The following is a 19,952-nucleotide window of genomic DNA, read 5'->3' as shown; positions in this document are numbered from 1 at the left end:
TTGAAGACCTTAAACAAGATAGTCTTCAAAGCATTCAAGTGCAGTGTAGTCCTTCCATATCTCTCCCCAGTCCATACGCTGCTGGCTGAGATCCTCCAACCTCGTCCACAGCTGGGATTCTCCAATCCCGCTGCTACGAATGGAGATTTGGGTGAGCACCAAATTCTCTATTCTGGCTGGCAGTGGTGACGGAGCATACATCATGAGCTGTCAATCCATTCTTTCAAATCCAAATTAACGGAACATAACTGGATTGGTCATCGACAACATGACTGTTGGTTGCATTGGGTAATTCTAAGTAGAAGAGATCCTTATCCTGGACATTTCAGCTGCCACCTTCACCTTCCCCCCCCAAAAATGCCAAGCAGCTTGCACACAAGGAAAGGTATGTATAAAAGGAACAGTAATTATCATAGAAATCATAGAAACCCTACAGTACAGAAAGAGGCCATTCGGCCCATCGAGTCTGCACCGACCACAATCCCACCCAGGCCCTACCCCCATCCCTACATATTTTACCCACTAATCCCTCTAACGTACGCATCTCAGAACACTAAGGGGCAATTTTATCATGGCCAATCAACCTAACCCGCACATCTTTGGACTGTGGGAGGAAACCGGAGCACCCGGAGGAAACCCACGCAGACACGAGGAGAATGTGCAAACTCCACACTAGACAGTGACCCAAGCCGGGAATCGAAGTATTATGCACAATACTTCAAAATGTTAACTCCCACAGAATGGGAACTTCCAAGTTAGGTTTTCCCCATGCTCCATGAGGTCCACAACAAATGCTTGCAAGTTTGAGCTTGCTCCCAATCCCAGTAATTTAAAATGTGAACAAAGGTTATGAATTTTTATGCATTTTAGAATAGCTAGCTAATTTACATTGATGCGAACAGGGTTAAAAGGGTAAGAATAATGAGCAGAAGTCGATCATAGAATCCTTACAGTGCAGAAGGAGGCCATTTGGCCCATCGAATCTGCACCGACAACAATCCCACCCAGGCCCTATTCCCATAACCCCACGTATTTACGCTGCTAATCCCCCGACACTAAGGGCAATTTATCATGGCCAAATAACCTAACCCGCACATCTTTGGACTGTGGGATGAACCCCATGCAGATGCGGGGAGAATGTGCAAACTCCACACAAACAGTCACCCGAGGCCGGAATTGAACCCAGGTCCCTGGCGCTGTGAGGCAGCAGTGCTGGGCACTGTGCTGGAGCTTTGGGCAGTTTGGAGTTTATTTAGGATAGAGTTCAGAAGGTCAGAGAAAGAAAATATGGAAAAACTTAAGTCTTGAAGCAATGAAGGTATGATGTAGAATTTCAGCAACGGGGCATGCGACTTGGTGATGGATAGGTTTGAAATTTGAGTTTCAGGATCAAGCAGCAAACCTGGATTTCACAGTGCCACATTAAACTGAAGTAACCAGCAGAAAATCGGGAGGCGAAACTGTAGTGAAAATCAAACAGGTTGGTTCTCGCTTTAGCAAGGTTCAATTCAAAAAATTCTGGCCCCTCGATCACTAATCAACCCAACAATTGCTTACACTTTCAGTTCAACACACAACTCCCTCTCTAACAGACTACTGCTTGGTCACATCCAGTCTAGAAAAATTACATCGTTCAAGCATCAGTTATAGTCATAGAGATTTATAGCATGGAAACAGGCCCTTCTTGTCCATGCCACTCAGTTTTTACCATCAAGTTAGTCCCAATTTCCCACATTTGGCCCATACCTTCTATACCAATCTTACCCATTTAACTTTCTAAATGCTTTTTAAAAGATAAAATTGTACTATTGCCTCTGGCAGCTCATTCTAGACACTCACCAACCTCTATGAAAAAATTGCCCCTCTGCACTCTCACCTTAAACCTATGCCCTCTAGTTTTAGACTCCCCTATCTTTGGGAAAAGATATTGACTAGCTGATCTATGCACCTCATTATTTTATAGACCTCTATAAATCACCCCTAAGCCTCCTATGATCCAGGGAAAAAAGTCCCAGTCTATCCAGCCTCTCCTTATAACTCAAACCATCAAGTTCTGGTAGCATCCTAGTAAATCTTTTCTGCACTCTTTCTAGTTTAATAATCCCCTTTCTATAATAGGGTGACCAAAACTGTACACAGTATTCCAAGGGTGACCTTGCCAATGTCTTGTACAACTTCAACAAGACATCCCAACTCCTGTATTCAATGTTCTGATGTGGAGATGCCGGCGTTGGACTGGGGTGAACACAGTAAGAGTTTTAACAACACCAGGTTAAAGTCCAACAGTCCAAAAGCGCAGAGTCGCTGAGCAGAAACTGATAGCCAAGTTCCGTACACATGAGGACAGCCTAAACCGGGATGTTGGGTTTATGTCACACTATCAGTAACCCTCACAGCTTACCTCCTCGACTTGCAGAATCTCACTGGCTGTCCTGTCTGGAGACAATACACATCTCTTTAACCTGTGCTTAATGCTCCCTCCATTCACATTGTCTGTATCTTTAAGACCTGGTTGGCTGTAGAGATTCGCATTCTAATCAGTATTCTGTAACTTGATTTTGTGTCTCTGTGCCCTGTTTGAGAGCAGATTTCCACTCCATCCGACGAAGGAACAGCGCTCTGAAAGCTAGTGGCATTTGCTACCAAATGAACCTGTTGGGACTTTAACCTGGTGTTGTTAAAACTCTTTCAATGTTCTGACCAATGAAACCAAGCATGCCAAATGCCTTCTTCACCACCCTGTCCATCTATGACTGCACTTTCAAGGAGCAATGAACCTGTACCCATGGATCTCTTTGTGCTATGATTCTCCCCAACCCCCTACCATTAACTGAGTAAGTCCTGCCCTGGTTTGATCTACCAAAATGCATCATCTCGCATTTTCTATCCAAATTAAACTCCATCTGCCATTCATCGGCTCACCTGGTCCAATTGATCAAGATCCCATTGCAATTCTATATAACCTTCTTTACTATGCCACCAACCTTGGTGTCATCTGCAAACTTACTAACCATGCCCCCTAAATTCCCATTCAAATTATTTAAATAAATGACAAATATCAGTGGACCCAGCATCGATCTCTCGGGCACATCCAGTCGCACACTGCTGGTCACAGGCCTCCAGTTTGAAAAACAACCCTCTCTGTCTTCTGTCATTAAGCCAATTTTGTATCCAATTGGCTACCTCGCCCTGGATCCTGAGAGATTTAACCTTATGCAACAACCTACCAAGAATACCTTCTTACAGCGGGGCGGCATGGTAGCACAGTGGTTAGCACTGCTGCTTCACAGTGCCAGGGACCAGGGTTCGACTCCCGGCTTGGGTCACTGTCTGTGTGGAGTTTGCATGTTCTCCCCATGTCAGCATGGGTTTCCTCTGGGTGCTCTGGTTTCCTACCACAGTCTGAAAGACATGCTAGTTAGGTGCATTGAATCTGAACAGGCACCGGACTATGGCGACTGGGGGAATTTCACAGTAACTTCATTGCAGTGTTAATTACTTGTGACTAATAAATAAACTTTAACAACTTACTCACTACAGACATTAGGCTCACTGGCCTGTAGTTCCCAAGCTTTTCCCTGCAGCCCTTCTTAAACAAAGGCACAACATTTACCATCCTCCAATCTTCTGTTGATGGTTGTTATATCACCAATTAAGGACATGAGACAGATTTGACAATAACTTAGTGGCACTATACCCATTATCTTATAGCATTTTATTATTTTGAATACAGAAGTAAATTTGGGGGAAAATGTTTTTGTTAAAATATTTTCATATTGCACTGAAGAGATCTTAGAAACTCAATTGTAACATGTCCCATTGTTTTGGAATTTTAAACAACTTAACATCCTTGTATATTAATTTGTTTTAAAATAATGTTTGTTGACTTGAGATTCATATTAAGTGTCTGCACAGATTGATGTATAAAGAGAGAACATGAGTTTAATGCTAATTTCCTGCCTTTAAGTTTCTTTTTACATAAATATTTAGAATAAATACAAGCTGTTGTTGAAGCACTAAATCCTTCTGAATTCAGTGATGTGTAAACTCGTGCCATGTACGCATTAAGGAAAAGTGTAAAGGTGAGAATTTAGGATAACGGTGCAAAAACTGCTTTGTTCAGCCTTGTCCTGCTTTCCATGCGTGGTCCTTGCAGGATTATTTGAGGATAAGAATGTTGGAAGACACTGATTTGGCACTATCCTGTCTTCACATTGCTCAACCAGCTGATATGATGTGACTGCAGTATCCCAATTTTGGGCAACACGCATGATAACAGACTCTTCATTGTTCACTCAAGAAAAAAAAAGATTGAGACTGCAAGATGGGCCCTGTACTAGCATTAATTAAAAAACCATGCATCCTACTTACAGGTAATTTCCTGGAATTTTTTTCTATTGCAATGTTTCTTGGAATACTTTGGGATATTTTCAGGGGTGGTTTAGCAGTAGAGGGAAAAAAGGTGGAGGTAGTTTGATAGTAGGAGGTATTCACCAGGATTCTCCTATATGCTGGTCCCATTAAGGTGCTCACTCCAGTCTTCTGCAGCAGTACCCATCTGCCACCTTGGCCTCAGGTGATCTTACACATGAACCATCCTTTACCCCTGGCAAGAGTGCAGGCGACTGGTCTTCAGATGACTCATCATGTGTTGATTCTAACTCTATAAAACGTGCGTCCAGGGTGTGTGCAATGCCTATATTTGAGTTGGTGACCTCAAGTGTCTCTTCATTAGTGCTGTGCTGCTGTCCTTTTTCCTTCCCCTCAGTGACTGTGATTGGCACAGTGACAATTTTTGGGTGTCGGAAAGCAAGAACTCAGAAGGGGAACGTGGCATGGGGTGTGATGCAAGAGATTGAGGTCACATCATGTGCAGCTTGCTCATCATGCCAGATAGCAGGATAAGGGCCAGTGGAATTGAGAATGAGCGTAAGGCAGGAACATGCTGTCATTCTCAATATTCTCAGTGACGTTGGATGTCACAGACCCGATTGCTGCTAGCATGGCACCATGATGCTGACAATCATCTCCATAAGGAGATAAGGTGTAAGGGTCCTTTTCCCCCACCAGTTCTGCTCTTTCCCTTCTATTATGTGCCCCTTTGTCCTGAAAGGGGGAAGGCAGCATATCAATGGGCTGAACAACAGTGTGTCTGGGCAATATGCCTACCATAGCTGAATAGTTTATGGTATACAGAAGCCAGTGAGAGATGAGTGAGAGGTTGGCAGCACTGTAGGTGTGTGGGGGTGAGGTTGAGTATATGGATTCTAGATGCAAGTCCCGAGTGCTGTGGAGTGCTGCTGGATGTGATGCATTGAGAAGCATGAAGGCCCGGTGTTGTGGTAGGGTAATAGATGTCATATAAAGATGTATACACTGACTTTCACCTCATAACTGAGGTTATTAGACTTCTTGTGGCATTTTTGCCAGGTTCTCAGTTGCAGACTCAGAGTTGACCTCCCTGGCCACTTGCTTACAGTCCCAACTGAGGGTGATTTTTGATGACCTCCTGTATCCCAACAGTACCAAAGCACCTCACCTTCTGCCTACCTGCAGCTCCAGTGCCACATACATCAGTATGGAAACCTCTGTCTGCCCTGATGTCTGCTTGCAATACTTTACACTGTGACAATATTTTTGCAAGAAGTCTCACAACACCAGGTTAAAGTCCAACAGGTTTATTTGGTAGCAAACGCCACTAGCTTTCGGGGCGCTGCTCCTTCGTCAGGTGAGTGGGAGATCTGTTCACAAACAGGGCACGTAAAGACACAAACTCAATTTACAGAAATAGTGGTGTTTGCTACCAAATAAACCTGTTGGACTTTAACCTGGTGTTGTGAGACTTCTTACTGTGTTTACCCCAGTCCAACGCCGGCATCTCCACATCATGACAATATTTTTGTGCAGCTTCCCTTTAAGATGCAGCACACCATGCACAGAGGCGACAGGCAACTTGGAGAACAGGGAAGGAGCACTAGAGACATTTAGTCTAGTGCTATAGCCATGCAGATGAGGTAGGGCCATGAAAATTGTGCAATCGAACCTTGATCTACATGGTTGCAAATGTGACACTTCTCCCCCCAGCCACACCCAAACACCAGGGCAAACCATTTTTCTACCCAATGGGATTCCAAAAATATACAGCTTTAAAGGGCTGCATCCATGTAAAGTTGCAGAGGTGAAAAAGAGGACTATAGCTGGTGTTATAAATAACCAGTTTATAGTTCATACTTTTTTGCTTAGGAGTAATTGACTCAAAATAAGAATTGCCAAAACCCAAGCACTCCCAGAATAATGATACAGACCTGCAAGTTACAAAACAATGCTACTACAGTCTCCTTTTTCCTCACATGTATGGATTATAATTGGTGCTAAAATCAGGGTCTACAAGATCAATTTTTGAGGTAAGTTACAGAAAAGAGATCCAGCAATAAGAATGAAAACAAGATGCAATTCTTCAGGCGCCACCTGTGTAGGTGTGTGTACCAATTCTCCGATATGCAATTCATTTAGTGCTTTAAGGCATTAGGAGTTTTAAATGCTAGCCTGTAAAAAAAAACACCATCTGCAGTAATTTAGAATCTGACACAATTTAGAGTTAAAACACATGGTGAATAGCTACTAGAAAACAACAATTTGGAGAGAAAGAAAAGTTCGCTTAAGCCCTAAAGCAGTGTTTAGCAGATTGCTCACTGCTCTTTGCGTTCATACATTTCCTTCAGAAATCCCAAAACAGATAGCATGCCAAGTTTTGTTAATGCGACTACAAACGCATAAAAGCAACGTACAAAACAAACATCTCTGTTAAATCGGTAATCATACAATTACGGTTCATTTTTCTTCCCAAATAAAGGCAATTGGAACTCTTAATAGAATAAACATAAAAGAATGTTCACCAAGCTGTTTCAAAAGCAAGGGGGCGGGTGGAGTTGGCCAGTTGTCAGTGGTTTTTGGTTGCTTCAGAAATCAGCAACAATAAAGAGATATATTGTTCATATTATGAAACATCTTTCAAGTAATTGTTCTAATATAACCAGCTAACTCACATTGCCAATCATATGCAAGGAAATCCCACATGTCCTACTATAGTCATTTAAATATTCAGCTCAGACTTCAATGCTAAATTATATAACAAATTGTCTTTACTGGGGTAATGCTAATAGAATTCAAGTTGGTTGATGAAGTCAAAACTAAAACACAGCTTTTCTTTGTTGACTTTGTTCAGTCTCGTAGTTCATCCCTCATGCCCAGTGTCCCAGCTGCCCCCTATTTATACCCTTTTAGTTAATGAAAAAACAATAAGTTAAACAACAATCAAAACTGAGAGGGGGTAGCAGCCCTTGGTGGGGCACTGTAACAAAAATCAAAATGTCAAAAGGAAAGTTAACAAATCAAATTCCTGTGGTGATGATGCACCCATGCCCCTGTGGTGCCCACAGTTCACAGAAGGCCTAAAGCATGCAAGGGGACATTACGTGCTCCCTCTCCAAGGCCACACAGCCATGCATATAGCCACAGTAAAGGGGTAGACAGTCAGATTGGATGAAGCACTCCACCACCCACTGTCTGGACCCGTTAATGGCGACCTTGGTTAGGCCCAGGAGCCAGAGAAGGCCTACGAGGTGGTCCTCCTCCCTCCCCGCTACCCTCCACACCAGGTGGCCCCCTATTTAGTTGTATTCGGAGTACTTAATTAAACAATGTCCTTCACCTGTGTATCCTAACATTAACTGACATACCAGTGACAGCTAACTGCATTACAACTAAAGAATTATTCTAAATCTAAAAAGACACTTGAGTAATAAAAACTAAACAGTTCTATATCTGTCCATTTTGATATGTATTTTATAGAATGCAACAGAAGAAAATGCATCAGCCTAAATCATATGGTTAAAGCCTCAAATATTTAAACCAACAGCAACCAATAGGTTAGCTGGATAATTCAACTCTAAAGTATGCGGGTATACGTCTATCATTGAGTTAATATACAGCAGTGACTTTTAACAACTCTATTTCTACAATTTATAATATTATAAAACTTAATTAGCATTACTTTTAAACTACCACAATGATTCAAAAACTTGCTGTTACTAAGATTCAGCTAAAACAATTGCCCTATAGCAGTGAAAATATGATTATGGCAACACAGTCATCTTCAGGGGCCTGAAGAGATCCAATCATTAACAGTTTTTTTTAAAAAATCACTTCAGCCAGAAAAGGCCATTCAAATTTGCTATAAAGTTAGATATCATTTCTGTCTACTTTTATGTCCTTCATGTTGAGATTGGGATTTCTCTTTTGCACGATAAAATATTTATATGTTCAAGAAACATCTGCAGGAAAAAGTGCAAAATCTATGTTTTGCACAAAAAAAACATTCAGGGTAGGATTTTCCAGCCGTGTTCGCCCCAAAGCTGGGAAGTGCCGCCCGAGGTTAACGAACCTTTGCATGGTCTGTGTCCCGCCTGTTACGATTCCTACGGAGGGCGGTATCGGAAAATTCCACCCATAGTTTATGTGCACACAAACACGTTTATCCCACTCCAATCCTCTTTGGCTTTCTCCCACTCACCACTCTCTTTATCCAGGTCTTCTACAAGTCAATGACCCTGCTTTGGCAGTCAAAAGATTTGTTAAGGGAATTTTAGTTTCAATTCCAATTTTGCCTCTTCCCCTTTCATCTCACTTGCCTCTTCCAACAGATCATCAATCTACCACATGGCACTCTCATTTAGTAGCCACCCATGAATTAGCAAACTGACTCAGTGTGGTTAGAGGATTTACAAACTAAATAGCTCATTGGAAGTTGGAATTTATTATACAGATCCTTGGAATGGCAGACCAATGCTTTCCCAGTGGAGTTGCAAGAGTGCCTAATTTTGCATGTTTCCTCCACTGCATCCCCCAACACCATGGCCCTGTCACCATATCCAGCAGCTAACTGCTTTACTTTGAAAACAAACTTGTATAGCAGTATGCTTTGTATCAATCTCAGAAATCAATACATCTTTCCTAGAAAAAAATTGTAAAATTATGTTTTGCTAAATAATTATTAACTCCATATCTATTAATTGGGAATGGACTAAACTGTGTTCCAATGATAAATAAGTTTTGAAATTCTCCAGAATGACAAGTTCAAGTTGGGTTGTTTATTATTTAGTCTTCAGAAACCAAATCTCTGCAAGTGATTAACTACAAAAAAAAGTTACATTCATATCCAGCTCAAACTCTAATGCACTGTCTAAGAAGCATTATGATTTTTGTAGGAAGTAGATGTGGACTAAAGTACCTGCATTCATAAAAGAAAAATCTATTTTCACAGCAAAAAGAAAACTTCCCTTCCACCGTCCAAAGTTCAAGATCATATGATAACATTTAAATTTTACTTTCCGCAGGAATTACACACCCCCTTTTGCATCCTGTTATTCACAAGAGTACTTTCCTTTTGGCTAATAACATGAATATGAAACATATTTCAGAGGGCGGCCTTACCATTAAAGAAACTTTTAGCTCGGAGATAACTGACACTGAGGCGGAGAACAGACAGCTTGTCCAATTTGGCTACAACATCCTGTGGGAAGGGCAGGAGGCTGGCTAGGCGCTCGAGCTCTGCATTCAATCTGTCCCGATGCCTTTTAGATGGATTTGACTTTGCTCCTTCACAAGCCGGGGCTTTCACGCTTGAAATAAAAAGAGAAAAATCTTGCGTTCATAATACAATCTTTTAACTTTCAAGTCATGAAATTCGAAACATTAAACACACTTTCAATCTGTGCCAAATAGCAAACTTGTTACCATGCATCTCCGTGAGGATGACAATGCAAATAATAAATCCTAAGTAATTAGGATTTGTTGAAGTCTACTCAAAAAGGAGACTTCAACAAATAGAAGACCCATATGCATTTCTCACTTCATAAACACAGGATTTCAACTGCAAAAATGCAATTACATTTTTCTGGCAAAGTGAGCGGCAAGTGTCATCAACTGTAGCTATCCAATTTCTATTTTGTCACTAGCTATTACATGAATCTTAGTCAATTTTTATAAAAGTATAAGGAAATGAAAAGAGGAGAAATAAATGGGTGACTTTTTCACTGTAAAGTTCATTATGGTCATTTTGAGTGAACATTTTCTGGTACCCTGGTTTACAGTGACAAATGGATCAGATTGAATCAGAAATCCAACCTTAATTTGCCGATATGAAATTGCCAAACATTTTAAAACAATTGGCACCAGTATCACTTATGCACCTAGCAATTTGGATACACTCTCAAAACTAAGCAGGAGCTAAATCACACTCGCACGCACCCACCCACCCCTGCCAAACTTCAGGGTAACTAATTTAATGGGAATTTATTCCATCCGAAAAAGCACATCAATTATTCTGTCCCCACCTATTATAAATTAAGAAGCCCCGGTCTAACTCACTGATTGATCATACTAGTGGTTGAAAGCAAACGCTCTCCACTCCAACACTGGTCTCACTCCTTCACATTCCCTTCACTGCCCTGCTGATTGTTGTTTTTAGTGTTGTTCCTTTGGCTGTAATATCCCCAGTCCACCCATACCAACATTGAGACACAGCATTCCATTTGCATGGCTTAGAACTTTTAACACTCATGATGCTGCAGTAAACTAACTGCACTGAATTTGTTGGGATTTCTAAAAGTGTTCTGAAGTACTTTCATTATGTAGGGCAATTAAAAAAGTTAGGTGCCAAAAGATAAAATTGTATTATAATCAGGCATGCCCTGTTTATTTATTCATTTTTAATCTATGTTTCAAGCTGTATCTTAATGCAAAGTATTATAGGTTACAAGTCTTCCATTTAGCATGCACTTCCTTTTTGTCATATTTACTTCCTGAGTCACATTTTTCCTCATACCTGATTATGTTTAACTGGACAGCCACATCTTATTTACATTTTTGTCTTCAGGGCGATGCTGCTGCTGGTAAAATTGCCATTTTCCAAGTCAATTTCCACAGGTGCTTTTATTCTTTGTATCAAACAATGATATCAGGCAAAGTTTATTCAAATTTGGCTTCATTATTTTATGTATATAATATTATCTAACCTGCGCACCTTGCTCTCTCAGTCTTTATGTCCCCTTGCTCTAGGCACTGCTTTTTCCCTAGGTTTTACACTGCTCACCCACTCACTCTTCAACACTGATCTCCTTTCAGGCTGTTATGCATCCCTGTGTTCTAGTCTTGTGGCTGTGGTTACCTACCAGCCCACTGGCAATGCTTGTTTACCCACTCTTGGAGTCTGATCAGAGTTCACATTACGCTTCCTTGTCTATTTCCCAGTACTAAACTAGTTAAACTTTTTTTCCCCCCACTTCATAGATTATAGTACTACTGAAAAAAAAACAACTAATGCTGGTAATCCTAATTTAGTGCTGGGAAGCTTTCATGTTCGTGTTGATGGGTAAGAATCAGGGAGGTATAGGTGAGTATGACTGAAGGAGGGAGAAGGATTCAAGAATGTAATGGAAGGGGAAGCGCAAGTGATAAATGACAGGTGGGGGTGGAGGAGGATAGAAGTTGGTGAGAATAATGGTGTAGACTGTGTGGATGTAGTGCCTGAAGGGCGAATGCAAAGGGGAAGTGTTATATATTAGATGTTTTGACTGGTAGCACTAACAAGACAAAAGATGCCACACTGTAGGTTTTGATGCCACACTGTAGGTTTTGAACCAACTCGATACAGATTTATTGAACAGCTGTTGCCGGATTAAAGTCCAACATAAAAGAGAGATAAAAACCCGCCAATGACTGAGGTGACTTCACTGCAGGTCATATGACTACTCACAACAGATGCATGGCTTTACAATACAGAATAGAAAAGAGCTGTGAATTCAATGGGAGTAAAGGAATGGTGACAAGAGGAAAACACAAAATTGAGGCGATGAGAAGGGAGTTTCCACGGCCTGAAAAGTGGATTTTCAAGCGGGTGGTGCAATTTGCATATTCTCAGATCCCTTCCGATCGTCGCACTCATTACCTTTCCATCCAAGAGAAAAGACAGTAAACAATGTAGAGATGGGAGGGAGAAGACACACAAACCTACTTTACAAAAATACATGGAAAAAGTGAGAAAGAATGCATATTTCCTTATTTAAGTAAAAGCTTCCCCACTGAAAATATAATGTGGTGAGAGTTTAAAGAACTAAAAACTTCATAAAACATTTATAAGAAAGGACTGATTCATAAAGATATGATGTGCCATAATCATGAGGAATGGAAACATAAAAGCAACATCGAATGGTTTGGTGAAACATGCACATTTCTAACCACAACTAACCATAATTTGTTTGCATTTTGAATGTGGGAAAAAGTCTACAAGCACATTTTTTTTTAAAGTAGAGTTTCAGCCCAGATTTGAATTATTATTCAACAAAGGAAATGAAGTTTGAAAAGTGCTTGTAAATTTGAGGCTTCAGCATTAAGAGACTACGTTTTCTGATCTCAACATTTTTTTCTTCTAGTGCAGCAGATGTGCAAGGTGAAAGGCTCTTACACATATTCATTCATGCAATACCCCATTGAGTTCAACTTTGATTGCAGGACAGAAGGAAGCCATTCAACCCTCGAGTGAGCTGGGTTTCTGCAAATTAGCTAGTCCCAATTCGCACCATTTCCCCTTAGCCCTTCAGGTGTTTATCCAAATCCCCTTTCAAAGCCACAATTGAATCTCCCTCCACCACTTTTTAAGACACTATGGTCGCGATTCTCCCAAAAGTGCTGAATTGGCAGGAAAACTGTTCTAAATCCCGACTGTTTTGTCAGTTCAGCTTCTCACCTGAATCTCCCCACTCTGTGCACTGCAGAGGTCGCGCGCGGGGGGGGGGGAGCGGTGTGGTGGCCGGAGTCTGACAGTTCTGGAAATCTGCGCATGCGCAGTGGCCCCAATCTGTCAGTCTCCCTGTTTGCTGGCCAGACCAATCGCTGGCCATCCCGGGATCCCTGCAGTGCTGCTCCTCCAGCCCCTCCCCCACCCTGGCCCGATCGCGGCCCCAACAACAATTCCTAGGCCACCCCCCGCAACCCCGGAGTGCCCCGATGTCCATCCCCCCAGCCCCCTCACCGCAGCAGACCCCCTTTCCACATCCCACGCCCCCCCCCCCGCCCCCCGGGGTCAGACCCCTCCTGGCACACCACTTCCCCAGCCCAGCATACGACCCCCCCCCCCCCCAGCCCGCCCCAATCACTGCCCTCCCTCCATCCCAGACCAATCCTGTATGCAGAGTGGCAGCGAGACCCCCACCTCCACTGATCGCCCCTAGGCCCCACCCACAATAGGTCCCACCCCACTGGCACTGCCCATCATGCATCGGGCAGTGCCAAGGTGCCCTCTGGGCATGGGCACTATGCCCCTTGGGCAGTGCCAGGGGGCACAGGCTGGCAGTGCCATGGTGCCCATGCCCAGGGGGCACCACCCCTGCCATCCGACCCCCCTGGGGGCCCTGATTGCCCCCCCCTTCATTTTGACGGGGTCTCCCGCTAGTTACCCAAACGTGGGGAGCTAGTGTAAACCCCGCCGGAATGAAGTACTCCTGGCAGGCTGGGAGATTCAATCGGGACCTGAAAATTCTCGATAATTAAAAATACATTTAAAACATATTAAAAACAGATTCAAATGACTTATCTGCCTTCCTGCCGGTTTCCAGCATGGTCTGACCGGCAATTGTTCGCCAGCTTTAGGAGATGTGCATGCATAAATCCCAGTACAAGGCCGGCAACGCACATCTCCCACCTCAACCTGCCAGAAACGTTGCAGGTCGCGACTGGAGAATCGCAGCCTGTATTTCAAATGGTAACCACTCACTGTGTATAAAGGGTTTTTCCTCACATTGCTTTGGCTAAAGAACCCAATCTGTGTTTCTGATTCTTGATGCTTCCACCAGTGGGAACAATTTCTCTCTATTTATCTGTCTAAATTGCTCATGATTTTGAACACCTCTCTCTCAAGGAGTACAACCCTAGCTTCTCAAATCTATGCATGTAACTTAAGTCCCTTATTCCTGGAGATAAATCATGTAGGCTGCAAAACCTAGATCATCAATCACTGAGGTCAAAACACAAAGAAGACTCAATGGACAACAAACTATCAGATGACACTCATCTCACAGAATGACAGGACACTTCTGGATGTTAATAAAAGACCAGAGTGTAGAACAGCCTTCACAATCAGAGTGCTGGCGGGTGCAATATAACTGCTTCTAAGAAACAAAGGTGTTCATCTTGAGGAAACAAGCTACACATTCTACTGCATTGGCAACTCAAAAGACCAGTCGGTCAAATAGGCTTTGCCATTTAACCTGAATTGGCACGCAAGCTGACTCCCTTCCCAAGGGTATTCATGGTACTTTAAATAAGTCTTTGCAGCAACCCGTAATAACACAAAGAGAAAGGTGATCAAAGAAGCATTCAACAATGATTTCATCTGGATCATCAAAGGAATACCATACCAGGACAAACTCATCATTCTTGATGATTTCAAGGCCTATTTTGGCATAAATTGGCATATGGAACACCTGACAATGTTACAGTAAACTCCAATGTCTAGCTTCTTCTACCCAAGTGCAGCAAGTTTGGCCTTACCATCACAAACGTAATCTTCCAATAAGCTGATAAACTGAAAACAATGTGGATGCACCATAGATCTAAACAATGGCACATGTGGACTACGTTGTGTACGACAGACCTCAAGGATGCGCATTCTACTTAGAGGTAATGAAAGTTGATCATAGCACCTTGCTTCTGACAACTCCATGGTCTGACCAGCATTCAGATGATAACATCCAAAGTGCTACATGTAACCATCCTAAATGACTCAGTCAAGAGACAGGAACCGGAACAAAATTAGCAGTAGAGCGTATTAATATCTTAAAAATTAGACATTTCAGATTCTTGGAAGAAGATAAAGATGTCGTTCATATTGCAGTATCAGAGATTCGGCAAATGGAAGCACCAAGATTTATGTGACAAGAATGAACAAAATTTTGTCAAGATACTTGATGACATTCACAATGCTCACAGATCTGACATATCTGACAAAAAGAAAAATGCCAGCAAGAAAAGCCAGCTACCATGAAGTAAAACATAATGTAGGTCAAACAGAGAGATGAAGAACTGATGGTGGTGGGAGAACAAGGCTGCTGAGCTTCAGGAAGCTACAAAAAACACAACCTGATGAAGGTTTTAGACTTGCCTATGAGTCCAAGGCTAATGGTACAACACCTGTCCTCTTAGTCGATGGCAATCAGCTCCTAACAAACAGTCATGAGATTCTCTCTCATTGGGCAATGCACGTTACCCATCTCCTAAACCAAGGATCCACAAAATATAATGATGCCACCGAATCACTTCTACAGCATTGCGTTCTGGATAAACTTGCTCTCCATCTATCACAAAGTCACCAAATCCATAAAGCAACTCTCTGTGGTTAAGTCCCGAGGAGCTGATGGCATTCCACCTGATGTATTCAAATATATATCATTACAAAATAGGAGTGGGAGAAGATCATATGGAGGGTAGTGCCTGCTCCGCCATTCAATATTATCATGGCCGATCTTGGGCTTCAACTCTACTTTCCAGCATGCTCCCCTCAAACTTCGATTCCATGAGACACCAAAAATCTGTCCACTGCAGCCTTATTCAACAATTGGACATCAACCAACTCTGGGAGTAAAAGAATTCCAAAGATTAACAACACTAAGTGAAGAAATATCTCCTCATCTGAGTCCTAAATGATCAGCCCCTTCTCCAGATAAACTGTGTCCCCTTGTTCTAGATTCTCCAGCCAGGGGAAGCAACCTCTTCGTTGCTACCCTGTCAAGCTCCGTTATAACCTGAATGTTTCAATGAAATCAATTCTCATTTTTCTAGAGTATAGGCCCAATTTCCTCAGCCTCTCTTCTCAGGAACAAACCACTGAACCTTCACTGTAATGCATCCAGTGCAAGTACAGGGGTGCTCAGGTGGTTAGGAGGCTCACTTGGCTCCACTGTTGTATCTGGAAACTGAGCAGTCTGCCCCAAGATTACAAGAATCTTTCAATAACTCACCTGAACAAGTGAAAGGGAGGCAATTCCATCTGTGACAATTATCATGGTATTTTACTTTCTCCCTACAACGGGAAAGATTCTTGCAAGGGTCATTCTCAACAGAACTGTCACTCATCTTAATAATTTGGTGTAGCCAGAATCATAATTTTTGTGCTTGAACTTTATGGCAGGTCAAATTCAAGCAAAGCCCTGCGAGCAAAAAACAGACCTCCGCATGGTATTTGCTCACTTGACCCAAGGCCTTCGACACATGAAGCCCTGTGGAAGGTGCTGTACAAATATGGCTGACCTGAGATGATGATCAGGGTGACCCACTCATTTCATGATGGCCAGTGTGATGCAGAATGGTAACTCTTTAGTTACCTTGCTTGGTGACACCAGGCAAGGCCTCGTGATGGCCCCAATTTGCCATCTGCTTTTTGCCCATGCTCTTTTATGCTTTCAAAGATCTCGATATAAGAGTATATTTTCAGTTTCAGGACATACTGCAAACTCTTCAATCCGTAAAGGCTCAAGACTAACGCAAAAGTGACAGAACAGCTACTAAGTGAATTCTTGTTTGCCAATGATTGTGCACATACTCCAGAGGACCTCCAACAGCTTGCTGTCCAATTTGCCCAAACCTCAGACCACTTTGGCCAGATAATAAAAGAAAAATACTGCAGATGCTGAATACTGAAGAAGAGTCATGCGGATTTGAAATGTTAACTGTTACTCTCGCCACAAATGCTGAGTTTTTCTAGTACTTTCTGTTCTTATTTGGCATTACCATTAGGCTGAAAATGACAGATAATTTGTACCAACCTGCTCCTGGTCACAAACTCCAAGACCCCATAGTCACAATCAATAATACATCCCTCAACCCAATTCAGAAATTCTGCTACCTTGGGTGTATCCTCTCCAACAGCATCACTTTGGATGAAGAAGTCATCAGTCGCCTGGCAAAAGCAAGTTCAGCATTTAGCAGGTTCGCCCACAGGCTTTGGCATTTGCTTCTAAACAAAGATCAAAGTCTGCCAGGTAGTGATTCTCACATCATTTCTCTATGGCTGTGGGGCATGAACAATCTATTGGCGGTGTCACATGAAGCTACTAAATGCACTCTATCTCCACACCTTGCTATGTATATGCAACATCAAGTGGGCATAACACTAAAGTTCTTCCAAGGCACCATATACCTGGTAGAGAGTATGCTCATCATAGCTCAACTTCACTAGGTCAGCCACATGGGTCACATGAAGGATTCGCACATGTCTTGAGGTACTCTACAGCCAGCTGAGCACGCAAACCCACGCCACAGGACACCCAACTGAGACACAAAGATATTCTGAAAGCTAATCTCAAAGCCTGTAAGTTGGACCCAACTACATGGGGGGAACTAAACGACTACAAAATCTACTTTCTCAGAAGACTAAGGAAATTTGGCATGTCAGCTACAACTCTCACCAACTTTTACAGATGCACCATAGAAAGCATTCTTTCTGGTTGTATCACAGCTTGGTATGGCTCCTGCTCTGCCTAAGACCGCAAGGAACTACAAAAGGTCGTGAATGTAGCCCAATCCATCACGCAAACCAGCCTCCCATCCATTGACTCTGTCTACACTTCCCGATGCCCCGGCAAAGCAGCCAGCATAATTAAGGACCCACGCACCCCAGACATTCTCTCTTCCACCTTTTTCCTTCGGGAAAAAGATACAAAAGTCTGAGGTCACGTACCAACCGACTCAAGAGCTGCTTCTTCCCTGCTGCTGTCAGACTTTTGAATGGACTTACCTTGCATTAAGTTGATCTTTCTCTACACCCTAGCTATGACTGTAACACTACAATCTGCACTCTCTCGTTTCCTTCTCTAGGAACGGTATGTTTTGTCTGTATAGCGCACAAGAAACAATACTTTTCACTGTATGTTAATACATGTGACAATAAGAAATCAAATCAAAAAAACACTGCACAGATCCAAATGGGGGAATCTCTGTCATCAAACAATCTCAACATTTGAAGAGAACAGAGTCAGGCCCCTCCAGGACAAGCAAGCACTCTGCAAAACCAGTGTCTTCACCCACCCTACAATAATTACTTCACATATTTGCAAACTCGTCTGAAAACTACAAGGTACCGGATGGTAGGTTGTTGCAAAAGGTTAAATCTCACGGGATCCAGGGTGAGGTATCTAATTGGATACAAAATTGGCTTCTTGACATGCTTGTAGAGAGTTGTTTTTCAAACTGGAGGCCTGTGACCAGCGGTGTGCCTCAGGGATCAGTGCTGGGTCCACTGTTATTTGTCATTTATATTAATGATTTGATGAGAATATAGGAGGCATGGTTAGTAAGTTTGCAGATGACACCAAGATTGGTGGCATAGTGGACAGTGAAGAAAGTTATCTCCAATTACAACGGGATCTTGATCAATTGGGCCAGTGGGCTGACGAATGGCAGATGGAGTTTAATTTAGACAAATGCGAGGTGATGCATTTTGGTAGATTGAACCAGGGCAGGGCTTACTCAGTTACTGGTAGGGCGTTGGGGAGAGTTACAGAACAAAGAGATCTAGGGGTACGTGTACTCCTTGAAAGTGGAGTCACACGTGGACAGAGTGGTGAAGAAGGCATTCGGCATGCTTGGTTTCATTGGTCAGAACATTGAATACAGGAGTTGGAATGTCTTGTTGAAGTTGTACAAGAGATTGGTAAGGCCACACTTGGAATACTGTGTGCAATTCTGGTCACCTATTACAGAAAGTATATTATTAAACTAGAAAGAGTGCAGAAAAGATTTACTAGGATGCTACCGGGACTTGGTGGATTGAGTTATAAGGAGAGGCTGGATAGACTGGGACTTTTTTCTCTAGAGCGTAGGAGGCTGAGGGGTGATCTTATAGAGGTCTATAAAATAATGAGGGGCACAGATCAGCTAGATAGTCAATATCTTTTCCCAAAGATAGGGGAGTCTAAAACTAGAGGGCATAGGTTTAAGGTGAGAGGGGAGAGATACAAAAGTGTCCAGAGGGGCAATTTTTTCACACAGAGGGTGGTGAGTATCTGGAACAAGATGCCAGAGGTAGTGGTAGAGCCAGGTACAATTTTGTCTTTTAAAAAGCATTTAGATAGTTACATGGGTACAATGGGTATAGAGGGATATGGGCCAAATGCGGGCAATTGGGATTAGCTTAGGGGTTTTAAAAAAGAAAGGGTGGCATGGACAAGTTGGGCCGAAGGGCCTGTTTCCATGCTGTAAACCTCTATGACTCTGACTCTATAAATCAAGAATTGGTCTAACATCACATATGAGACAACACCAACCAGATGGCGAATGATTGGTGTCCTTGCTAAGCAACTCCTCCTTTGAAGCAACAGGAGAATCCATCAGTCTGGACATCACAATATATTCCAGGTGTCACGGCAATACAGTAACATTTTACATTTCAAGCAGGAACAGAAAACGGAGATTTATTTTTAAAAATGCACAGTCATAATCTACCAACTATGATGAATGGGACTGTTTAGTTAGTTTTCCACACATCGCTTAACTACTTGTGGAAAATGAAATCAATTTGGCTGAAGGATCTCAATGTTAACAAACACAGGAAACTTACCAAGCCTCGTTGTTAACCATCTATTCTTCTTACGGTGTTGAAGCCAATGAACCTTGCTTCTCCCCTTTCAGATTTAAATATTTCTCATATATATGAACTTAGGCTATACTTGTGCATAACAGAACCATGATTGAACCTCTATGATCTGCACTTAAATTCTACCCAAACTAATAGCATTACAAGTACCTTTGGATGGATTTCACCATAATAAATAACATGAAACATCAGAAAGTATGTTATTAGCTGCAAAGTGCTTTAGAACATCTGGTGGATGTGAACGGTG

At 42.4% G+C, this 19,952-nt stretch overlaps 1 protein-coding gene across 4 annotated transcripts in view; it reads right to left on the bottom strand.

Annotated features, from left to right (window-relative positions):
- LOC144509577 (aryl hydrocarbon receptor-like) overlaps nucleotides 1–19,952 on the bottom strand; it is a 180,085-nt gene that overhangs the window by 149,748 nt on the left and 10,385 nt on the right. For all 4 annotated transcript variants that reach the window (XM_078238441.1, XM_078238443.1, XM_078238444.1 and 1 more), the window contains exon 2: nucleotides 9,493–9,680. In XM_078238441.1, the coding sequence (XP_078094567.1) occupies nucleotides 9,493–9,680 (188 nt within the window). The remainder of the gene's footprint in view (nucleotides 1–9,492; nucleotides 9,681–19,952) is intronic.

This window comes from Mustelus asterias, chromosome 2 (assembly GCF_964213995.1).
Source record: "Mustelus asterias chromosome 2, sMusAst1.hap1.1, whole genome shotgun sequence".
NCBI lineage: Eukaryota > Metazoa > Chordata > Chondrichthyes > Carcharhiniformes > Triakidae > Mustelus > Mustelus asterias.
Note: the sequence above shows the minus strand (reverse complement) of the source record. Positions and strands in the feature narration are given on the sequence as shown.